Source organism: Gobio gobio, assembly GCF_949357685.1.
Source record: "Gobio gobio genome assembly, chromosome: 15".
Lineage (NCBI taxonomy): Eukaryota > Metazoa > Chordata > Actinopteri > Cypriniformes > Gobionidae > Gobio > Gobio gobio.
This window is the reverse complement of record NC_137108.1, coordinates 30,720,053-30,738,688: the sequence shown is the minus strand read 5'-3', so window position 1 is coordinate 30,738,688 and position 18,636 is coordinate 30,720,053. Positions and strand designations below refer to the sequence as shown.

General features: G+C 36.5%; 1 protein-coding gene across 2 annotated transcripts; it reads left to right on the top strand.

Moving 5' to 3' along the window:
• Nucleotides 1–576: 576 nt before the first annotated feature.
• On the top strand, nucleotides 577–18,306 carry abcb4 (ATP-binding cassette, sub-family B (MDR/TAP), member 4). Of its 2 annotated transcripts, none has more exons than XM_079836198.1 (28): nucleotides 577–826; nucleotides 1,381–1,488; nucleotides 1,879–1,942; nucleotides 2,106–2,274; nucleotides 2,379–2,430; nucleotides 2,547–2,738; nucleotides 2,826–2,997; nucleotides 3,983–4,107; nucleotides 4,460–4,631; nucleotides 4,877–4,990; nucleotides 6,571–6,681; nucleotides 6,765–6,890; nucleotides 6,982–7,185; nucleotides 7,292–7,462; nucleotides 7,553–7,714; nucleotides 8,960–9,121; nucleotides 9,380–9,523; nucleotides 9,647–9,751; nucleotides 10,770–10,847; nucleotides 10,958–11,041; nucleotides 11,315–11,518; nucleotides 11,599–11,699; nucleotides 11,793–11,933; nucleotides 14,167–14,323; nucleotides 14,627–14,824; nucleotides 15,611–15,817; nucleotides 16,964–17,110; nucleotides 17,303–18,306. In XM_079836198.1, exons 2-28 carry the CDS (start codon nucleotides 1,427–1,429, stop codon nucleotides 17,498–17,500), a joined length of 3,822 nt encoding a protein of 1,273 aa, XP_079692324.1. In that variant the 5' UTR covers nucleotides 577–826; nucleotides 1,381–1,426; the 3' UTR covers nucleotides 17,501–18,306. The 2 variants fall into 2 exon arrangements, with proteins under 2 accessions (XP_079692324.1, XP_079692325.1); XM_079836199.1 differs by having other exon boundaries at nucleotides 765–826; nucleotides 1,882–1,942; nucleotides 17,303–18,294.
• The last annotated feature ends 330 nt before the right edge of the window (nucleotides 18,307–18,636 follow it).

Below are 18,636 nucleotides of genomic sequence, written 5' to 3'. Positions count from 1 at the left end.
TGTCTCTGGCCAAGAGAGGGATATGAAATTGTCACTTAGACTTTTTTAGTCAGGTTTCTATAACCACACAAAACTTGTAGTTTGTCTTTTTCCTTCTTTACTCAAAAAGTGAGTGACCAAAGTGAACCCATGACCCATCTCAGCAATAACCTTTAGAAAGCCACCTTTATAACCATATCCCCTATTCTTATAAGGCATTTATTTCAAAACCAGTACAAACAATGGCTTGAAAATGTAAATAATAATAAAATAAATTTGTATTACTTTTTCAACAGATAGACAGGGATGGGAGGTGAAATTGCTAAAAAAACAAAACAAAACAAAAACCTTTAAACACTTGTTTTGGTTTTTGTCGTTCAAATAAGTTAATAATAACATCCTTTTTCTCAATTATATATTTATTATTCATTAGATTTCCAATTTGATCGTGTTAAAAATAATGATACTGTACGACTTCAATTGTTGGATAAAATGAAAAGGTCAGACCTCTGACGTGAACAGGTCAAAATCCCCATTTGGGGAGGGTTTTTTTTACAGACATGTAATGTGTTTAAACCTAGCTGTTGATGCTTGGGTAATGTTAAATTAGTTTATAAGACAAATACTCACAAGAAAATGTGCTTGTAATACTTAGGGGGAAAAGTAATTAGAGACCAAGTACACCGTAGAATGCATGAGGCATGGAGGTTGTAAATGATGTAATACGAAGTAACATAATAAACTCAAGGCTGTATAAACGTGTGCTCGACTGCGTTCTGACAGAAGGTCCTCTCTGCGCTCTCGCGCCTAGGGTGGGACAGTAGGGTGGGACGACAGCGTCTGAGCGGTATGTATCTTTTATCTCCTCATATCCACAAATTTAGCATGGAAACCCTCGTTTTCGGACAAAATACTAGTAATCTCTACAGTTATTTTAAACCACCACTGTCATAAAAAAAGAATCAATCAAATGACAAACATTTTGAAAGCTTCCAATATGGATAACGTATACTATCGCATTAGATTACAAATTAATTTATGATTTTACCTATGGTATTTGGGACATGATAACCACGATAACCACGTTTTTAAGGGTCGGTAAACGTTGTTTTAAAGCGACAGTATTTAAAGCAAAGGGATTCCATACTCCCCGACTTGAACGTTTAAAGCTCACTTGTGGGACCGACGAAATTCAGAATTGAAGTACTCTGACCCCTTAGATTAACGCCTTGAAGTTATAATTTAAGCGAAATGTTTGTGTAATGCTGTTGATATTGGGTAGAAGGGAACCATCTTTGTATGCTAAAAGGTTAAATATGTGTTCAAACTGTCAACTCAAAATGCTACAGTTTTTATTGTCTGTAATTGCTGTGTTTTTATATAAACACCTGCCCCATCCAGACAATTCACTTCATATTAACACCTACCCGACCGATCAGCATCGGAGATGGGTAAGAAATTAAAACTGGAACGGTCAAATGACAAAAAGGAGGAAAATGGAGATTTAAGGTAAATAATTTTATTGTGATAAAGGTTACGTTGACGTTTTAACAACCATTGTTCTTACAAATACATGAGTTTGAGCTGTAATCATGGTTTATGGCTCAAGTCCTGGCGTAGTAGCCTATATCTTCTCACGAAAGAAGTAGCCTAGATAATTTGTGATCAAAAAGAAATTAACTATGTAACTGTAAAAAAAAAAAAAAAAAAAATTAAATATATATATATATATATATATATATATATATATATATATATATATATATATATATATATATATATATATATATATATATATATATATATATATAACATTTTAATTATAGTTTTATTTGATTAATTTTTTATTTTATTGTTTACTTTTTTAATTCTTCAAACTTAATTGTGTTTTTTTTCCAGCAGTGAGAAAAATGGAAAGGAAGAGGAGAAAGAAAAGGTGGAGATGGTGGGAACATTCGAGATAGTGAGTATTATTATTATTGTGTTATTAAAATATTATCAATATTATTATTATTATTACAACCAAAAGCCGGCTTACAAATTGATGTGGTGGAGAATTAATTTTGTTAAATTTTGTAATTGTTTACTTTCAGTACATTTCTTAAAGAAGTGTGTCCTTGTGTCAGTTTCGTTATGCAGATAGTGTCGATATTTTTCTGATGCTGCTTGGGACAGTCATGTCCATGGCCAATGGGGCAGTACTTCCTCTGATGGTTATTGTATTTGGAGACATGACAGACAGCTTTGTGGAAGATACAGTTTCAGAGAATTTAAAGAACACCACCCTTCCACCCAGTGAGTGTATAGTTTGTATGCCTCATCATACTGTTGTTACACAGGAAATCTGTGAGTTTTTTTTTTTCAAAACTAACAATAACATATGGTCTTTTAATCTCTAGACTTCACCCTCCCAGTGTCCAGTAATGAGACATTGGGGGAGCAGATGACAAGGTAAGACCACTGTGCTTTGTATTGGAACATTGCCTTTTTCTTTCATATTTTGTGTTTTAATTTAATTAATTTAAAAGTCTTTCTTAGTGTCTGATAGTCTTGTTTGTCCTTCTCAGGCATGCCATATACTACAGCATCATGGGATTTGTAGTCTTGGTGGCGGCATATATGCAGGTGGCCTTTTGGACTCTTGCCGCAGGACGTCAGGTGAAGAGACTTAGAAAGACGTTCTTCCACTCTATCATGAAACAAGAGATTGGCTGGTTTGATGTCAATGAGACAGGACAGCTGAACACACGCCTCACAGAGTATGAAATGCAATTTAATACATAAGTAATTTACCTACATATTACACACACAATGGCACATACATCACTTTTTTTTTTACTCTCCAGTGATGTCTACAAAATAAATGAAGGCATTGGAGATAAGCTTGGCATGCTGCTTCAGAATCTCACCACCTTTTTAGTTGGCATCATCATTGGCTTTGTCAAAGGCTGGAAACTGACCCTCGTCATCCTCGCTGTTAGCCCTTTACTCGGGATCTCAGCCGCTATCATCGCAAAGGTGGGATAACAAGGAATATAGAGAGAAAGAGTTTTAACATTTTCATACCTACACAATCACAATGACTCATGTTGAAGTCAATATAGAGAAATGATATGTATATATATATATATATATATATATATATATATATATATATATATATATATATATATATATATATATATATATATATATATATATATATATATATATATATATATATATAGAGAGAGAGAGAGAGAGAGAGAGAGAGAGAGAGAGAGAGAGAGAGAGAGAGAGAGAGATTTCATGTTATAAAGATATTATCTGAATAGTGTATTTGTTGTATATATATAACAAAATGATCAGCATATTTATGAGCCCTATACTGATGTCAATCAAATGCCTTTATTTAGATCAGTACAGATGAGATCATGTTTTCTTTATGAAAGAAAATACATTTTATGTTAAACCTGCAAAGCATAGGTATATTTCTTAATTTCTATAAATGTTTTTGAGATTATATACAACATTTATTTGATTTCTATTTCAAATGAATGCTGTTCTTTTTATATTTTTTTATCTGATATGATTTTTTGTTTAATGTATTTATCGAAAAATGTATTATGGGTTAAAATATTAAGCAGCATGAACTGTTTTTAACATTGGTAACAATCAGTGTTGGGGGTAATGCATTACAAGTAAGTTGAGTTACGTAATACTTTTTAAACATTTTAAGTATATTAGAATAGTTATTTAAAATAGTTATTTTAAATTATAATAATATTTCACAATATTACTGTTTTTACTATATATATTTTTAATATATATCCAATAAATGCAGCCTTGGTTAGCATAAGAGACCTCTTTCAAAAACAATAAAAGAATTGCATGTATGTATGTATATTTTCATACAATAATTATATACAACAAAAATGAGAGATAAAGTTGATGGGCTAAAAATAAAATTATTCATAACATTAATTTAAATGATTGAAAAAACAATGCATCCATGTCTCATTAGGTGATGACATCATTCACGTCGAAGGAGCAGACGGCCTACGCCAAGGCTGGAGCAGTGGCTGAGGAAGTGCTGTCCGCTATCAGAACTGTCTTTGCCTTTGGTGGACAGAAGAAAGAAATACTGAGGTGTTTTTGAAAATTATCCTGTTTAGAATGTCAGCACCATAGGATGTTTCTCAGTGATGACATACATGGTTGTTTTGTGGAACATGACACAGAGAGATAAACACTTGACCTAACTTACTCTGTGAACTCTCATGTGTCCTAAAACAATTTAAATTGAACCTCAACCAGCTCATCTGCCAAACCAGTTTTAGCACTTTATGGTTTGGTTCTAAAAGTTTCAGTCTATTGTTCCCTCAAAACGTGAATAGGAAAAATTATGGGGAAGATTGTGGGGAATTTTCTATACAGTGTGATCATCATAAGTGTTTTGCATCCGTATAATAAATATCTGCCTTTTTCCTGTTCTTCAAAGGTATCACAAAAACTTAGAAACTGCCAAGAACGTTGGCATAAGGAAGGCCATCACCGTGAATATTGCTATGGGCTTCACATTCTTCATGATCTATATGTCCTATGCATTGGCCTTTTGGTATGGCAGCACTCTAATCCTGGCTGGAGAGTATAGTATCGGTATACTTTTAACGGTGAGTCACAGCAGGGTTATGTCAGACACATAACTTCAGTAACTCTTTGGTCTTATATTTATAGCCCACAGTCACATTGGTCCAGAATTCGGCCATGTGTCAAATATTGTAGGATAACAAAAAACCAAAATGATTACATCATCATAAACAGCATCTGGTTATGTTTTCTTTATGGGAACTTAAAGCAGATTGTTAAATAAGCGTGAGTCTGTTTCACGAGTGCATTTTCTGTTCCTCTATTTCAGGTTTTCTTCTCTGTCCTAATTGGAGCTTTCGGCATCGGTCAAACATCTCCTAACATCCAGGCCTTCGCTAGTGCAAGAGGGGCCGCCCACAAAGTTTTCCAAATCATTGATCATGTGAGTGAACTGATTGTTAGCTAATCATACATTATTTCAGGATATTATATTTCATGAAGTTGGAAGAAAAAACAATTGTCCTCAATGCAGTTCCATAATATAATTGCTACCTGGGTTGTTAGACAGGATATTAGTATTTTATTCTCTGCATTAAGGAGTTAAAAAAAAAAACTTAACCCTGAACTCTGACCATTCTTCCCATATAAACCTAACACTTCCCCTTTTTATGGCTTCTAAACTCTTATTGTTTCATGTCTTGTTCAGTCCTCCTGCAGTAATTGTGATAACACAATATATTCATCCATGTCTTTAAAAAAAGAATATAACTAATTAATAAGATGGCATTAGCATAATTGGAGCTCCCATGTCCATGAGACAGTCATATAGGCCATTTTGTACACAAATATTTTACTGTTTGGGTTTGGTAAGATTTACTAATGTTTTTGAAAGAAATCTCTCCTATAAATACAGTAAAAACTGTAATACTGTAAAATATTATTACAATTTTAAATAACTGTTTTCTATTTTAATATTTTAAAATTGCATGTATTCCTGTGATGGCAAAGCTGAATTTTCAACGGCCAGTGATCCTTAAGAAATCATTCTAATATGCTGATTTGGTGCTCAAGAAACATTCAATGTTGAAAATATTCAGTTTTTTTAATGAATAGAAAGTTTATTAATGTCTTTACTTTCACTTCTACAAAAAAAAAAATTCTTACTGACCCCCGACTTTTAAACATTTGTTTACATTTATGAATTTCAAGAATTGATACCTGCCATACAAATTTGCTGCCATTTCTCAAAAATTATAAAAACAAAAATACAAATGCAATCATGAATGCCTGGAAAAGTTGTGTAAAAATCCATTTGTCAAAAAGGTTGGGAAACCTGACTTTTAAAGGTTTTGTATTGTTTCCTGACTTTGTTGTGCTATATCTCCAGATGTATTCTGGCCATTTTTATATCCTTTCAGTTGTCCTGTCCTGGCCTGTACAGTATAGATCATTCAGCCAATCCTACCCATGTGAAAGTACAGTAAATCTACATCTCCTTCCTCCATCAGAAAGTGCAGCTCCTATGACTTTAGTGTTTTGAACATTTGAACATGGCAAAGTGGCAGAACTGTTTGATGTTTAACTTCTGTCCGTTTTTCCAAGAAGGAAAAGCCTGGACAATTGAAACACACACACACACACACACACACACAGTACTAAACTTGTCTTTTATTTAGACTAAGATCCTTAAGTTTAAACAAACACCACACACACGGTGAGCAGACAACATCTTTGAGATAAAGTCCAGAGACAGAAATGTACGCACAAATAATCCAAAGCCAAGTTGCATAACTTCCCTTCATTGTTTTAGCAGCATGAAATATGGCCAGGCTTCAGGATCAGAGGTGCTTCCCTGCTGAGATCCAATGAATAGAAGACCACAGGGAATAATTTTTCTCTTGTGTAGAGCAATTAGTGTGTTATTGACGTCTATTAAGTCTGATTGCTGTTTGATTGTTAATTTACCTCTATCCCCTACTGGAATTTGTATTTTAAATCTCACAATCCTTTTTTCGCCAACAGGAACCCAACATTAACAGTTTCTCGGAGGAAGGTTACAAACTTGATGTTGTCAAAGGAAACATTGAGTTCAAAAACATTAACTTCAAATATCCATCACGACAGGATGTAAAAGTAGGAACATCAAATGATTTATTAAAAAAGTTAACTTGAGCAATATAGCTTGATAGAATGAAATGACTCTTTTGGCTGTGTAGGTCCTGAATGGAATGAATCTTAAAGTCATGAGTGGACAGACCATTGCTTTGGTGGGCAGCAGTGGGTGTGGGAAAAGCACAACAATCCAGCTGCTACAACGCTTCTATGACCCACAAGAAGGAACGGTAAGTAGAAAGAGAGACAGAGAGATGTGAACTCTTTATTCTTTCCGTCCTTCATTCAAAGTTTCCTTTTTCTTTTCCTCTAACACATCAGGTGACTGTAGACGGTCATGATATTCGCTCTCTGAATGTTCGAAGTCTGAGAGAACTGATTGGGGTAGTCAGTCAGGAGCCAGTGCTGTTTGCCACCACCATCTCCGAAAACATCCGCTATGGGCGCCAAGACGTCACCCAGGAGGAGATTGAGCAGGCAGCACGTGAAGCCAATGCCTACGACTTCATCATGAAGCTCCCTGATGTAGGATAAGACCTTGCAAAACAATTCTTATTTATAAGGTGATAATTTGATCTGATAACAAAGATTGATAAGGTATGCTTTGACCAATATCTCTGGTCATTTTCAGAAATTTGAGACACTGGTTGGAGAAAGGGGCACCCAGATGAGTGGTGGACAAAAGCAGCGTATTGCTATTGCACGAGCACTTGTGCGTAATCCAAAAATCCTCCTCCTTGATGAGGCTACATCTGCTCTGGATGCTGAGAGTGAGACCATCGTGCAAGCAGCTTTAGATAAGGTAATAAAGAATATAGTAGTCAAGAAAAGTCTGGAAATACACTGAAAATATTGTGGCTATATTTAAAAAACAATTTTTACATCTGAAAAGGTGAGGCTGGGCAGGACCACCATTATAGTGGCTCACCGGCTGTCCACTATTCGGAATGCTGATGTCATCGCTGGATTCCAGAAGGGTGAAATAGTAGAACTGGGCACACATGACGAACTGATGGAGAGAAAGGGAATCTACCATACTCTAGTTACTATGCAGGTTAGAAATCCACAGTGCAGTACACACTTGAGCTCCAAATGCAACTGTTGCCCGTTGTCGTTGAAACGTTGTTGGAGCCATAGCCTTGTGGCTGCACTCTTAAATATGGTGCAGCTGCACCCTGAGATCAAGTCTTGGCTTGAGGGCCTTTCCTGGTCATGTTCCCCCTCTCTTCTCCCAATGTTTCCTGTCTCTCCTCCTACTGTCCTTTGATTAAATGTTAAAAAAGCCCATAACAGCATTAACTTCACATTGAGCCTGTCATTTTTAATCAAAAAAAAATTTTTCCGGTAAAACAGTAGACTTCTCTCTGATGAGGTATGACTTTTCCAAGTATTCCGTCCGCTTAAACGCTACCCCTTTCTTACAAGAGACCACAAGCTCTCATTCAGATCTGCCTCCATCCAACAACCGATGGATAGAATCAAGTCCCTGTCCTATATTATTTGTCTTTTACAATAAGAAAAATTTCACTTGTGTATCACAATATGAAAGAAAACATCACAACAAATGGCATTGAATTGGGTTAGCATCTCCAAAACTGCAGCTTGGGGTGTTTGTGGTCTGCAGTGGTCAGTATCTATCAAAAGTGGTCCAAGAAAGGAACACTGGTAAACTGTCGACAGGGTCATGGGCAGCCAAGGCTCACTGATGCACGTGGGGAGCGAAGGCTGGCCCGTATGGTCCGATCAAACAGACAAGCTACTGTAGCTCAAATTGCTCAAGAAGTTAATGCTGGTTCTGATAGAAAGGTGTCAGAATACACAGTGCATCACAGTTTGTTGCGTATTGGGCTGCATAGCCGCAGACCAGTCAGGGTGCCCATGCTGACCCCTGTCCACCGCCGAAAGCGCTAACAGTGGGCATGTGAGCATCAGAACTGGACCACGGAGAAATGGAAGAAGGTGGCCTGGTCTGATGAATCACATTTTCATGTACATCATGTGGATGGCCGGGTGCGTGTGCGTCGCTTACCTGGGCAACACATGGCACCAGGATGCACTATGGAAAACCCGGTGGAGGCAGTGTGATGTGACCAACACAATACTAGTGCATTCTTGCCTAATGTGATTGTTCCTGCCTGCATGCTTTGTCTAGCAGCAGAAAAAAAAGTTTCAGTCGTGCAAGTTCTTTATATTTTGTTGAAAGATTCTTTAGAGTAACATACTGATGCATGATAACACAGGGAAAATGTGTTCAGAATGTAAACGCTGTCCAATTTGAGTTTCTGTTTTTAAATCACAGATGTTTAAGAGCTCAGTGGACACAGAGGAGGGCAAAGAGGAGATGACTATGGATGAGAAGAGTCCCTCAGTCATCTCTCTAAATGATCACACACTCTTCAGACAGAAATCCAGAAGTGACTCAGAAAAAGATCAGCAGCATGAAGAAAAACATACAGAGGAAGTAAGAAACTGAGGCCACATCGTCAATTAATTAATCATTTTAATACCTTTATTTTTGTACCTACACTCACTCTAGTGGCACACGTGTAAATTGAAAAAGTAACTGTAATTCATATCAAACCAAAATGGGAGGGTTTGCAAAAGTCCCATAAATATATCTGTCTGGTGACATTTTGTAAATATGAAAAATTATTAATTTGATTGCAATTATTTTACATACTTCTTTTTGTATTTGTTCTCTCTCTCTTCTTCTCTGTAGGAAAAGCTTCCAAACATCTCCTTCCTTACAGTCCTGAAACTGAATAAACCAGAATGGCCGTACATGGTGGTTGGAGTTTTATGTGCCACCATCAACGGAGGCTTGCAGCCTGCATTTGCTGTCATTTTCTCTAAAATCATTGCTGTATGTTGTACAAGAAAATCAAATATCAATAATTTGTACCATTATTGACAGTCAACAATATTGAGACATTACTCCTCATACATTTATGGCCCTCCTCTTCTTACATTCCTCTTTCCTTTGTAGGTATTTGGTGAGATAGATCAGAATGTTATACGGCAGAGGTCTGATCTCTACTCTCTGCTGTTTGCTGGCATTGGGGTTGTGTCCTTTTTCACTCTGTTCTTTCAGGTTTGTTTTGTGTTAACATTAACATGTGATTACACACAATGAATTTTAACCAACTTATACTAAATGAAACCAACATACTAAATGAAAATTGTAGAACTTGCCTAAGACACCCTATATAATACATTTCTTAGGTGCCATCTTAATACATATTCAATTCAAAAGGCAAAAGATGAAGAAGTTAAAAAGTTCATGTGATCTTTCTTATCTAAAAGCTGATGACCGTTGTGAAATACCACGCCAATAAATAGCAGACATAGCTGTCAATAATTTGCTTAGTCAAACTACCAATGCTAAAGTTTGAAATGCTGAATGATTACATTTAACTCTTGTAGAAATAAAAAAGTTAAATAAAACCGAAATGAATAGAAAAGGTCAATTTAAATGTACTAAAAATAGGATTTAAATTCCAAATGTATTATAAAATCATAGGATTATATATACTTTGCAATATATTATAAATATGTTGCAAAAGCTTTTTATTTTATATATTTACTGTTCTTTTCTTTCTCCTGAATAAAAGGATCAGTTTCAACAAAAATATTAAGCAGCTCAAGTGTTTTCAACATTGATTTCTGAAGGATCATGTGATGCAACCAAAAATTTTTTTTTGTTATTTTAATATTTTTAAATAATATATATATATATATATATATATATATATATATATATATATATATATATATATATATATATATATATATATATATATATATATATATATATATATATATTAAATTGCAATAATATTTTACAGTATTACTGGTTTTTTATCAATACATTTTTATTTCAAAAACATCCCAAACTTTTGAACTGTAGTGTAATAAAACGGATCCTGCCATCATTTATTTACCTTTATAGATTTTTCAGATGAAAGTGTGCATCAGCAAATAAAAATACTATGATGAATGACAGAAAAAAAGCCTTTTAAGAAACAATGTTATGTCTTGGTCTAAATGGTCTAATTCTGGTGTAATTTTCACTCTTTCTGTTTTTTCTTCAATGTTTTAATTTATTCTAGGGTTACTGTTTTGGGAAAGCTGGTGAGATTCTGACCATGCGACTGAGGTTTAAAGCCTTCAATGCTATGATGAGACAGGTGAGATGATAATGGACATAGACCAGTCATCTGAAGGTTAACCCCAAATAAGCTATTCATGGATGTCTGCTGATGGGGAGTTGTATAACACCTGTCTGTGTGTTTTTCAGGACCTGAGCTGGTATGATGACAGTAAGAACAGTGTGGGTGCGCTGACCACCAGGCTGGCTGCAGATACAGCTCAAGTGCAGGGCGTAAGTCTCACTCTCCATCTACAGAGAGTAACACATAGTCCTATACATAACTTTGTCTCAGTCTCCTAAATTGATACCCATGTTCAGTAAAAAAGTGATTATATTCTCTGTTTACTTACTCATTTACTGTATTTTTGTGAAAATAAGCTCAATTCAATTTCATTTTGGTGTGCTTTTGTAACATGACAACAATAATATAAATTCAAATTGTAAATGATACCCATTTAACACAGTAGCTCATCTCAAACGGCACCATGACTTTATTTCCTACAGGCAACTGGAGTGAGAATGGCAACACTGGCACAGAATGTGGCCAACCTGGGCACCGCCATTATCATCTCATTTGTGTACGGCTGGCAGTTGACCCTCCTCATTCTCTCCATTGTGCCAATCATGGCTGTGGCTGGAGCCATCCAGATGAAGTTACTGGCAGGACATGCTCTAAAAGACAAGAAAGAGCTTGAGCAAGCTGGGAAGGTGAACATTTATGCTTATACTTCAATGCGTTATACTTTTTTATTGCACTATGTTGTCCAAAATGTATTTTTCCCATTTAGATTGCAACACAAGCCATTGAGAATATCCGCACTGTGGTTTCGCTGACGAGGGAATGCAAGTTTGAGAGTCTGTATGAGGAGAACTTAGTTGTGCCCTACAAGTATGTTTAAATTGACTAATAATAATTCTTTAAAAGTCTGTTAGGATTCTAAATGAGCTTGTGAGATAATTGATGTTTGTCCGATTTCCCTAGAAACGCTAAGAAAAAAGCACATGTTTTCGGCCTGACGTTCTCTTTCTCTCAAGCGATGATCTATTTTGCCTATGCTGGCTGTTTCAAGTTCGGCTCTTGGCTTATTGAACAAAAGCTGATGACCTTCGAGGGCGTCTTCCTGTAAGTGGCTCTATAAATGACTGTTATTACACCCACTAACAGCAGACTGAGGAATATGTGAGAAAAAGACCCCACAGTAGTATTAACATGATCCAGAGTCGTCTTGCATGTCTGTCACAGATAGTTCGAATGTAAGTGAGGTCAAGTAAAAGAGACACATGGGCAATATATGCACACTGCACACTCAAGCTAAAACAGACTACAGTAGAGGTGTCTGGTGGGAGTGGACTGGAATGTCCAAAGTCTGCTGGTTTCTACAGTGTCAATTAATGATTATAGAAAGAAATGTAAGTCCAAAAAAAGATGTGCTTTGAATGTAAATGGCTGATCCATGTTATCTAAAAAGGGGGCTTTCAAACAGAGAGATAATTAAAACTTAGACTCAGAGGCTATGGGTAAACACTGCTATTTAATCAGTTATTAAGAGAACTAATAAAGATGATGAAAAATGGGCTACACATATACATCATATATGCTATGCAATCTGATAATATCTGGAATAATGAGTTGGGAAAACATTAGTATTTTTTTATTCACTCAATACTGTAATTTTTCAAAATACTTGTAAAGTTTTAATTTCAGTTGTGTGACGTGAGCTTTATCGCCATGACAAAAACTGTACATGTGTATTACCAATTCAGTGATAAGTGATTAAAATTAAGTAAAATAAAATAAAAATAGTGAAAATGATATAATTACGTTTAAAAAGTGAAATAGCTATAGTGCAAATATATATTACATTTGATCAAACAGTGCATTTTATTTTATTTATGTATAGACAGTAGACACAGTTGTTGGATAATGAAACTTAAACAACTGGTTTTAGACCACAATCATTTATTACTATGGTGTTGTGCCTCCTTTTGCGGCCAATACAGCATCAATTTGTCTTGTGAATTACAGATACATAAAAGTCTTTCACAGTGGCCAGAGGGATTTTTAGCCATTCCTCTTCCAGAACATTGTCCAGGTCACTATGTGATGCTGGTGGAGGAAAACGTTTTCTGACTTGCTCCTCCAAAATACCTCAAAGTGGCTCAAACATATTTAGATGTGGTAACTGCAGGCCATGGGAGATGTTCAACTTCGCTTTCATGTTCATCAAACCATTGTGTCACAAGTCTTGCTGTGTGTATTGGTGCATTATCATGCTGATACACGGCACCCCTTTAAGGTACAATGATTGAACCATTAGGTGCACATGGTCCTCCAGAATGGTTCGGTAGTCCTTGACAGTGCCCATCAAGCACAGCTGGGAATGCCATGATATTGCAGCACAAACCATCACTGATCCACATTTGTGCTTCACTCTGGACACGCAACAGTTCGGAGGTTAAGGTTAAGCCTTTTTGGGGCTTCTCCACGCCGTAACTTCTATGTATGTGGAAAAGACAGTGAAGTTGGACTCATCAGAGAACAATACATGTTTCACATTGTCCACAGCCCAAGATTTGCACCTTTGGCACCAATGAAACTACATTGGCATTAGCACACCTGACCAAAGGTTTGGCTATAGCTGTCCGACCATGAATATTGACTCTGGAGAGCTCGAGCTCGAAACAGGAGAGTCGAGGTGCACATTTAATTCTGCATTGAGGTGGGCAGCTGTGGTTTTATGTTTTTTGTCTACAATCCGAGTTAGTACCTGGACATCCCTGTCCGACACCTTCCTCTTGAGTCGTCAGTTACTACCCTGGATACAATAGCTCTCGATACACCTCAAAGACTTGCTGTCCTGGTCACAGTTGAGCCAGTGAGACACACAAACAATTTGCCCTCTTTTGAACTCTGATATGTCTCCCACTATGTGTGGATTGCAATGTTTTATGTACAGCTGTGCTATTGCTCTGCTAATTCAACTTTCACACTCTGCTCTTACTGATGAAATGTAAAATCAGTGAAGATTGGCCACCAGGCCATATATATACAGTATATATATATGCTTGAACCATTAGTTGCACATGGTCCTCCAGAATGGTTCGGTAGTCCTTGACAGTACCCATCAAGCACAGTTGGGTATGCCATGATATTGCAGCGCAAACCATCACTGATCCACATTTGTGCTTATATATGGGCGTGAAACCTCCAACACTATGTTGGCTATACTGTTTTAGTTTCATTGTCCAACCTCTGGATGGATGTATAGATAACAGTAAATATGATAATGTATAGATAACAAATGTTTTATTTAGTGATAATAACCATGTGTAATATATCTGTTTCTGTCTCTCAGTGTGATTTCAGCTGTGGTGTATGGAGCAATGGCTGTTGGAGAGGCAAACTCCTTCACTCCAAACTACGCCAAGGCCAAGATGTCTGCTTCTCATGTACTGATGCTCATAAACAGAGTCCCAGTTATTGACAACTCCTCAGAGAATGGAGACAAGCCGGTATTCCTTTCGTACATGCATTTGAACACTAGAATATACAGTACGCCCAACAAGAGATAATTTTTTTTTTTAAACTATAGTGAATCTTACATCTAGGAAAGATCTCAGAGTTCCAAGAAGCCTGTCATGATTAACTGTCCCAGGCATCAGTCCTGGAAATTAAACATTAATCGGTTCTGCAGCTCCTTCCTAATCTGATAAGCACTCAGACTGAGTGGACTCTGCCCACTGTAAATATCCTGTCAATGTAAAGCCTAGTATACACAAGTGCAATAATGTGGTTGTTTGCTGTGATTGCTGCAGGATAAATTTGAAGGGAATGTGGGTTTTGAAGATGTGCGTTTTAACTACCCGACCCGGCCAGATGTACCAGTGCTTCAGGGGCTCAGGCTCCGGGTGAAGAAGGGGCAAACTCTCGCCCTGGTGGGCAGCAGTGGCTGTGGCAAGAGCACCACCATCCAGCTCCTGGAGAGATTTTATGACCCTCAGCAGGGCAAAGTGGTAGGTGAACACACAGACGGACAAGTAGCTCAGAGGCCACATTTTGTAGCTTTTTTAATGACATTTTATATAATTGTATTGATATGTTAAGCTCTTTTCCCAAGTACCTCAATTGACATGTAGCTTTACTGTCTCTAATCACTGATCCAGCTCAGCGAAATGTCACTCATGCACATACAGTGTAATTCAGTACACTCACACAGTCATGGAAGTCAGAATTGTAGCCAGAAAAAGGAAACCTGGACATGCACATCAAAGGATGGTTCTCTTTCACCTACATACATCAGGTCCTTATGACTGTCACATAACACAGACCTGTTTACATTTCAGGTGATCCAATCACAAGTGGACAGTGCTAAAAAGTGTAAACAGGTCCTCATTTTTTATGATCCAGTTGATCAAACCACATTCCAAAGTAGTCAGAAAGACATGTGACCACACTGCATTTTTATCATAAATGTGGATGTAAAATAAAATAAATGTTATTATAGCAAAATAATTAAGACTATTAAAGGATTAGTTCACTTTTAAATACAATTTTGCTGATAATTGACTCACCCCATGTCATCCAAGATGTCCATGTCTTTCTTTCTGCAGTCAAAAAGAAATTAAGGTTTTAGATGAAAACATTCCAGGATTTTTCTCCATATAATGCATTTAAAAGTGAACTAATCCTTTAAGTCAAAACAAAAAATCAAGTATACACAACTAGTGTTGAGATGTATTATACCAGTAATAAATCATATTTATTTGCCCGAACTGATTACAGTTACCTTTTGTTAACAGATGCTGGATGAAAATGACACAAAGCAGCTGAACATCCACTGGCTGCGCTCTCAAATTGGCATTGTTTCCCAGGAGCCTGTGCTGTTTGACTGTAGCCTGGCAGAGAATATTGCATACGGAGACAACAACAGAAAAGTCAGCCAAGAGGAGATCGAACAGGCCGCTAAGGCTGCTAACATACACTCCTTCATAGAGGGGCTGCCACAGGTACATAAACCACACAAAAGTCACTCTCAGTTACACTTCAGTTCAAATGTTTAGGGTCAGTACGTTTTTTTTTTTTTTTATGGTGAAAAAAAATCTTATTTTTATTCAGCAAGGATGCATTAAATTGATCAAAAGTGACTGAAATCTTTTGTTTATATATATATAAACAATATGCTGTTATTTTGAACTTTCTAATAATCAAAGAATCCTTGTATCGCAGATTCCAAAAAGTATTGAGCAGAATAACCATATTCAACATTGATAATGCTGAAAATTCAGCGTTGGCATCACAGAAATTGCATTTTAAAATATATTAAAATAGTGTATGTAAATTGTAGTAATATTTCACAATATTTTTTTTCTTCTGTATTTTTGATAAAATAAATGCAGCCTATTTTTATGCATATTTTGGGAGATAAAAACAACTGGATGGAAACGGCAAGATGCACATTCTAAAAGTTCACACAGAAAAAGTTTTTTTATCCGATAAGAAGACATGCACATAAACTATGACGTAAACACTTTTACCGAATAAATCCCTCGTTGCACAATAAAAGGAAACTCCCTTCACTTTGCCTCAACATAGAATGTGATTGGATAAGTGGACTAACCAGCGGAGCAATTTCATTGCACAGCATCTCAAATGTTGCTTTAGTCATTCAGACCAAAGTCTCTGAGCCATAGTCTGTCATCAAAATGGTTGGTTATAATTCCCTCCCAGATTTGTCTCGAATGATTGCGTTCCTAAACACCAGGCATCTGCCTCCGAATGCAAGATAACACGATATTGTTTATTGGGTTTTGTCTGCACTCTCTTGAGGTGCAAGTAATTTATTATGTATGAAAAAAGAGTCTCATTGGCTTCCCCAATTGCAGGAACTTCCATTTTTATTGCAGATATTTAGCGCCATTTCTTAGGAAGTGAACACATGGGATGGAAAGTACTTTATTTGCAAATGTTTCGCGCAGTATTCCAATTATGCGCAGTTAAATTCGCAACTTGGAAACAGCCATTGTAAATCACAGTAACAGATATTGGAATCGCAATAAACTCTCTAAATGTTCTAGTCTTATAACCAACAAACTAAGGAGCATTTAACTGACTGTCTACGGTCATAAACTATTTATTTTTGTGTTTTGTTGCAGAAATACCAAACGCAGGCAGGTGATAAGGGTACGCAGCTGTCAGGAGGGCAGAAGCAGCGTATTGCTATAGCGAGGGCCATACTCCGCAACCCCAAAGTCTTGCTGCTGGATGAAGCCACATCTGCTCTGGACACTGAGAGTGAGAAGGTACGATCACAGTTCATTCTTTATATTATTATCGCTCTGATATCGCTATAAAACCATAAATAAAGGCTATCATGAGTTTGAAAACTGAATGGACATTGGTTACCTGTTCATACAGACTGTATTCAGTCTGGATTTGTGAAGATAATGTTCTTGCTCACCTCCCTTTGTGTCCCTCTCTGTCCTGTTGAGTAGATAGTGCAGGATGCTCTGGACAAGGCACGCGAGGGTCGCACATGCATCATTGTAGCCCATCGGCTGTCCACTATCCAGAACGCAGACCGTATAGCCGTGGTTCAAAATGGGGTTGTGGTGGAGCTGGGCACGCATCAGCAGCTCCTCAACCAGAAAGGGGCGTACTACACCCTCATCACCTCTCAGATGGGTCACTGATGGGCAAGAGCAGCAGTGTACATGCAGCTGGAGCCGAAAAGGCAGATTCTTGAAAACATTCCTTATAATCGCTCTCCTGTGGTTGCAGGCCTGTATTTTATTTGTTAGGTTCATCTAAGTGGCATTTCAATATACTACAGGAAGCCAGGGAAATAATAAGGATGTGGTTTTGTGTAACTGTCAGTGCCTTGTCATGTCATACTTTTCGGTTTTAGGCCATAACATTAATCCAACTCAGCACTTTCTTGCTGCCGATTTAATAAAAAAGAAAAAAAGGTTTTGTATTAACCGATCTACCAAGCACTACCATTCAATTACTGGTCACACTCTTTGTACGCACTACTGTTCATGCAACAAAAACTGCAACAAAAACTGAGAGCAGAACATTTAAAACTTGATTGTTTTTACATAATGATGTACAGTAATATACAGTACATACCATAAATCATGCGTATTGCCAAAAACAATGCTTTGGTTTCTCATTAGTGAAGAGTTATTGTTCTTCATGTGACAAGATGACCAAAGAGTTTCTATTTTGAAGACTGACTGCCTTATAGATTTCTGTGTTGTGTCTTAATATTTATCAGACTAACATAAAACTGTTTTATTTTGTCCTGTTATGGAATTGTTTTTCTAGTGCACATATGTAAAAAAAAAAAAAAATTGGAATAATGTTTTCATTAACCTCATTATTTCATATTCTACGGCGAGACTGTAGACCGTAGACTTAAATTCTAAATGTATATATATATTAATTTTATTTGAAACTGACATTTAAAGTCACAATGAAACTGAAGTAACGACAGATCTTTTCTTCTGCACATTTCTTCTGTATCTTTTATACATCACAAGAGAATAAATGAACTGTCGCTTTACTGGAAGATCCAGTTACGACATTTTGCCGAGGTCAAAAAAATGAAACCTATGTATGGATGAATTGTTAATACAATAAGCCCAAAACATGCTTTTAGAAAAGTGTTATCACTTCATGCTAAGTTGTATAAATGTTTACAAACCAAAATCACATTTAGCGCTGGTTTACGCCAAGCTAGATTTTGATAATTTAGGGTTTAATAATTCACTTGTCTCTCCATAAAATTTAAATATTAGATTTGCTGCATACAAATATAAAGCAA

Excerpts from the sequence above, each read along its gene's own strand:
- abcb4 (XM_079836198.1), top strand. The coding sequence starts at position 1,427 with ATGGGTAAGAAATTAAAACTGGAACGGTCAAATGACAAAAAGGAGGAA. Across the intron at positions 2,998-3,982 it reads CAGCCGCTATCATCGCAAAG|GTGATGACATCATTCACGTC; the intron begins GTGGGATAACAA and ends ATGTCTCATTAG. Across the intron at positions 9,122-9,379 it reads AAGAAAAACATACAGAGGAA|GAAAAGCTTCCAAACATCTC; the intron begins GTAAGAAACTGA and ends TCTTCTCTGTAG.